Raw genomic sequence first — 5926 nt, forward strand, 5'->3', positions numbered from 1 at the left:
TGTTGGTTGTGTGAGTTTTTTCCTTCTAGGTACTCTCTTGCCCTAACCCTCACTTTATGCTCCATGAGGCTGATGCATAAAGCATCTCTAATCTCACTTTCGCTCTGGTTTCCATTAGGGTTGACCAGAGGGCTCCCCTCCCGGGATACTGGTGGGCAGGAGGAGGGTAACATTGAGATGTTTTTTCCTGTTCTGGCTTATGGGTTGCCACAGGTAGGCTGTGTCCCTCTGCTGAAGGTCACTGCCTCAGCCAGGTGGCCTTACTCATGCGGCAGTTCTCTCTGGATTCCAGCATCTGTTGGCCTAGATGCTTTTGGCCTTGGGGTAGTAATGGCCCCAAGTACTCTTCCTGTCCTCTAGTAACTGCACAGTTCTTGTTAAACTGCCCCTAATTCTGCATATACTTAGATTAAATAGTCCTTTTATTAAATCTTCCTTAGATTCCCCAGGAGAGTGTGCTGTTTCCACCCACACCCTGCCTGATAAGATGAAGTAAGTGTAGCAACATGGATGGAACTGGAGGCCATTATCCTAAGTGAGCTAACTCAGAAGCAGAAAATCAAATATCACACGTTCTCACTTACAGGTGGAAGCTAAACAATAGGCATACATGGATACAAAGTTAGAAATAATAGACACTGGGGTCTCCAAAAGAAGAGAGGGTGAGAGCTGGGTAAGGGGTGAAAAATTGCCTGCTGGATACAGTGTTCAACATTCAGGTGACAGGTGTACTGGAAGTCCAGTCTCCACCATTACACAGTGTACCCATATAACAAACATGCGTGTGTACCCCCAGAATCTAAACTTAAAATTTTTTTTTAAAAGGAGGAATGACCTTTATAAATAGCAGAAACTCAGACAAGCTAAGCAAACCTGTCCAAGGTGACATGGAGATTAAGTGATGATACTGGAATCTAAATCCAGGCATGTCTGACTCTGCCACCTCGGTTTTTTGCTCTCCTGCATACATCCTGGAGACCCTTACCTTCATCAGGAAGTACTGAAAGAGGCATTGATATCTAAATACTTGGAATAAGATAGAGGGATCAGGAAGAAGGGTGGGTACCAGGCCCTTGAGTCCTTTAATATCTTTTAATTTTTATACCACCGTGTGAAGTAGGCATCATCTCCATTTTACCAACTTTTAAAAATGAGCAACTACTCTTAAAAGAAAAACTAAGTAACCACATTGTTTTCAAACATGTCATAGTCTGGTGATGGTGGGAAAACAGGCACACAGGAGGCCGATTTAGGGAAGCTATGAGACAGGCTCTCCATACTGACTCATGAGACCCATTCCGTCTCTGAAACACACTCCATTTTACAGGTAAAGAAACCAAGGCTTAGAGAGATCAAATGCTCTGTGGGGCTAGAGCCCAGATTTGAACTCCTGTCCTTTTTCCCCTCCTCCATGATGCCTGGATGTAAGGTGACAGGGTCTCATACACAGAGTTAGGGATGCTTTTTCTTGAAACTGATGAGAAGTAAAGCCAGTGGACTTCCTGGGTCGAGTGGGGACTTGGAGAACTTTTGTGTCTAGCTAAAGGATTGTAAGTGCACCAATCAGCACTCTGTAAAATCGCACCAATCAGTGTCTGTGTCTAGCTAAAGGATTGTAAACACACCAGTCAGCACTCTGTAAAATGGACCAATCAGCAGGATGTAGGCGGGGACAAATAAGGGAATAAAAGCTGGACATACCAGCCAGCAGCAGCATCCTGCTGGGATTCCCTTCCAAGCTGTGGAAGCTTTGTTCTTTCGTTCTTCACAATAAATCTTGCTGCTGCTCACTCTTTGGGTCTGCACCCCCTTTAAGAGCTGTGCCACTCACCACAAAGGTCCGCAGCTTCATTCTTGAAGTCAGTGAGACCAAGAACCCACCAAAAGGAACCAACTCTGGACACAATTGGATGTCTTGCTGCTATTTTTTCTTTCTCTGCATAAAATTTGGGTGAATGTGTTTCATTTGGTTTGATTACACATAGTTGCTTTTAAGTAAAAGCAGTTTTAAAGCTTGTTTTTTTTCCCTTTAACATCATATGCAGGTTTTTAGAAACTACATCTTAATCCACTTTGTTTTAAACAATTACATAGGATGCTATCAGAAAGAAAAGAGTATCATGTTTGAATTAATTGTTCCATTTTGGGGCATTTTGATGGCTGCCCTTTGGTAACATGGTGATGAACATCTTTGGTGTCTAAAACACAATTTTTAAATCTGAATTTTTTTAACGAACATCTCCTCAACATAGTCAAAGGTAAGGTCAAAGGAGATGAATATTTTTTGGAATCCTGGTAAGATGGCCATATTCCCCATTTTAAAAGGTTCTATTAAAAGGGTTACCCGCTTGAAAATAAGTGTGCTTTGGCTCCCATGGAAACTCCCCATAGCGGCCAGGTTGGGGCCTCTGCCCACAATGATCTTCATAAATGACTGTGCATATATGAGAACTTCCATCACACTGGCGCTTTTATTTTTATCCTTGCCTTTGGACACAAAATGGCACCCGTGTGTGTGCCTCGCTGATGACTCTGCCCATCTGCGAGCCATTGATTGTTCCATTGTATTTTGTGAGGATCACAATGTCAGTGCTCCATGGGTGGTTCATTTCTGTCCTATGTGTGTGTCCTCTATTGCTGTCAGGTGAAGAGTGTCACATGATGACTAGGTCCTCCTTGTGGGTTTATCTGAGAATAAAGAGAAGGCAGTAGTAGCAATCTATTCAATTACAGTTTTAAAAGAATAAGCATAAGCTTTAACAATACCATTACCCACTAATCTTTAATGACACGTAAATGGAATATGATTTAAAGAAATATATGTACATAGGAACAATTCGATATTGGTTGCAAAAGTATATGTAGTGGGATTCAATTTTTAGACCTTTATGTTTTTGCATGTCCTTTTTTTCTCTAGTGGATCTATTTAATTTCTATAATAACAAAAGTTTTATTTAAAAATCTCAACATAGGATTTGCGGTAATAATTATTTCACAACTATTGCTTTTCCTCTCCCTTAATTCAGATACATTTTCCTCCAGAAAACTTCACGTGTCAAAATGCAAATTATATAAATCTTTAAAAGAAAACTCATTCATTTATTCAACAAATTTGTATTGGATACTTTTCGTGTGTTAGGCTCTATTTATGATGTTTAAGCAAAGAATTAATATAGTGATTTTTCTTTTTTTCCCTTTCTCCAACTCCCTCTCTGCCTTGTTCTGTCTAGTCTGAAGTTTCCTGGATCCCCAATAAACATTACTCTGGGATTTATGGTCTGATGAAGCTTGTCCTGACCAAGACTCTTCCTGCCAACCTGGAGAGAGTCATCGTCCTTGACACGGATATCACCTTTGCCACCGACATTGCAGAGCTGTGGGCTGTGTTCCACAAGTTCAAAGGTAATAGTAGCCCATTTGCTTCTTCCCGATATCCTTGTAGGTATCAGCTTGCCAAGAATAGGAGTTGATTCTTTAAAAAAGGTGAGGTCACCCCGAATGAGGTTGTGCTAATGCGGTAGGTAAGGAATTACAAATACGGTTCAATATCAGCTCTGCTTGGATTTGAAAAATAATAGAGTAAAACAGAAACATGTTTACATTTCTTTAGTAAATGAAGATTTTTTAACAGATGAATATCAAATATGTATATTTTGTATGCAGATAGTGGAGTGTTCACATACTGGTGTTGGCACGTGCGTTCATTGGTTTTCTTTTTATCCACGGATAGTCTAATTGCCAAGAAAGCCTGTGAGGTAGTAGAGATGAGTATTGATTCCAGAGTTTTTGAAAATGTTCTTACAGCTTTTGCTTTCATTAACGTTGTGGTTTATCATTTCAAGGAGATGTATGTGTTTGGCTTTACAAGACATTCTTTCTAGTCTGGTGGGTTTCTTTATAGCTATTATTGCAACTCTCGTCACAGCCTCGAGGTATAGGAGAGTACCTAGTGGGAAGTCGTGAGCTCGGTAGGTGTATTAACTGTGGCATGGATATGTGAGAGAAGTGGCAGGTTAGCACAAATCTCAGGCTGTTATTTTAATACCCCTCTCCCAGATGTCTTTTTAAAAATTACATTATTTTAAAAATTCTTCTATATTGGATGAGTACATTGAGAAAGAAATTCGACAGTGAAATTTTCCTTTTTTTTTTTTTTTTAATTGCACACTGGCCCCTTCTGTGTTTAAAATGCCTTCTGCCATTCCTCTTAGCTCCATATGCTACGAAAGCAAGATACTACTTAATGGTTTTAAATCCCAGCATTTTCATAAATCACAGGATATTCCTGTTGGTTTCTGTTTCTATTCATGAACAGAGAGTGAATTTCCTTGCCTGCCCCGGTCACTCCCTGCTTCCTTCTCAGGGCTTCTGAACTCTGGGCTAATTGAGGAAAGTCTTTACCAAATCATGGGAATGACATTGTGATCCCCGGGACTCTTTCCCTTATCGGAATCAAAATTTACTTTTCTTATTCATGTCAATAATGACACTGACAATGACCTCATTTAGGACAACTGTTGAAACTGAGTATGTCACAGCTCTCTAATCTTCATAGAACGCGTGGACATGTCCTTTTGTTTCATAAAGAAAGAAACGGAAGCTCAGAAGGATGCAGGCTTTTCCCAGAGGTGAGATCAGAGTGCCTGTGTCTTGGCTTCCATCCGCTGCCCTTTTCAAGTTCCCCTATCGTGTCTGCTTTGTTTTTCTCTTTCTGATCACAGTGAACTCGAGAGGGGCAGTTTTTCTATAATTACATGGTGTTTTATTCATTTCTTTATGCTGATGTTGAGTGTTCAGTGATGCATGTCTTCAGCTGGCGTTTATTGCATCCCTACTGGGTGTCAAGCAGTATGACTGGCTCTGCAAATAAGGAGATGAGTAATGAGAGGACAGTGAGAGTTGTCACCTCTCCTAGAGGGGGTTAGAGAAGGTAGCTGGGAAGGTGTCATGGAGGAGCTCCTAATTGTGCTCTGTCTCATCGGATGAGAATGGTGGTCGTATGCACTAGACTCCCACATTCTCCTTTGGGAATAAAGACCTTATTACCCCAGCTGCTGGGAGTAGTCCCTGCAGAAGAGCTCCCTGGCGTCGGCCCTTTTTGCAGTTGCCTTAGTTGAAGTGAGTGGCCATGCCTGTGGCCACGCCCCTTCCCGGGACACCACACATCATGGAATGACTGATGGACATGAGATCCTGCAGGATCATCTGCTACACTCGGAGACTGCCTCACAGGTCGATTTTCCCCTCTGCCTAGTCCTGCTTTCCCCTTCCCTTTCATAGGTGCTGTTCTCAAGAGCTCTCTCTAATAAACCTCTTGTATGCTGACTTCCATCTCACAGTCTTTTTCCAAAAATACTCCACCTGCACCATACAGTTAGAGCTGTAAGTCTCCGTTGGATAAGTATAACCACCATAGTCACCAGAACAGGTCATCAGGTCATCAGAAATTGTAGAGCTGTAGCTAGGAAATCATGTTTATTCTCTTGCAGCTTGCAATGGCTCTAGTGCTAGTGGAGCTCTGTAGCCAATAACAACATGAGTTATCGTGGGTATTTTAAAAACGCTGATATCATCCATTCAAGGGAAGGCACCAGAGCTCTTGCTGCTCCCATAGCTGGCCCAAGGACTTGATTTGGAGGACTCTCAGATTCAAGGCAGCTCCTGGGGCTGAGCAGAGTATATGGGCCAAGGTCGGGACAGGGACAAGGTAAATTTGAATGCAAGGAGCTGAGTTAATGGACTGCATTTTATTTGTTCGTTCTTTTGTTGGTTTATTTCTAGCATTTGTTAGGCCCCCACTGTGAAGAGGAATACATTAGATGCTGTTGTTACCTAAGGCTGTTGAGAACACAGCACCTGCCTTCAAGGAACTCAATAACAAGGCAGAGTGCATTGCGCGTTTATCTATCGCCAGCAAAGGAGTACA

General features: G+C 41.8%; 1 protein-coding gene across 1 annotated transcript in view; it reads left to right on the top strand.

Moving 5' to 3' along the window:
• Positions 1-4372, top strand: part of LARGE (like-glycosyltransferase) — a 375239-nt gene extending 370867 nt beyond the window's left edge. Inside the window, exons 6-7 of the mRNA XM_011938453.1 lie at positions 3231-3402; positions 4212-4372. Coding sequence (XP_011793843.1) covers positions 3231-3402; positions 4212-4372 — 333 coding nt within the window. The remainder of the gene's footprint in view (positions 1-3230; positions 3403-4211) is intronic.
• Positions 4373-5926: the final 1554 nt, after the last annotated feature.

The sequence above is a fragment of the Colobus angolensis genome, unplaced genomic scaffold, assembly GCF_000951035.1.
Source record: "Colobus angolensis palliatus isolate OR3802 unplaced genomic scaffold, Cang.pa_1.0 Scaffold173, whole genome shotgun sequence".
Taxonomy (NCBI): Eukaryota; Metazoa; Chordata; class Mammalia; order Primates; family Cercopithecidae; genus Colobus; species Colobus angolensis.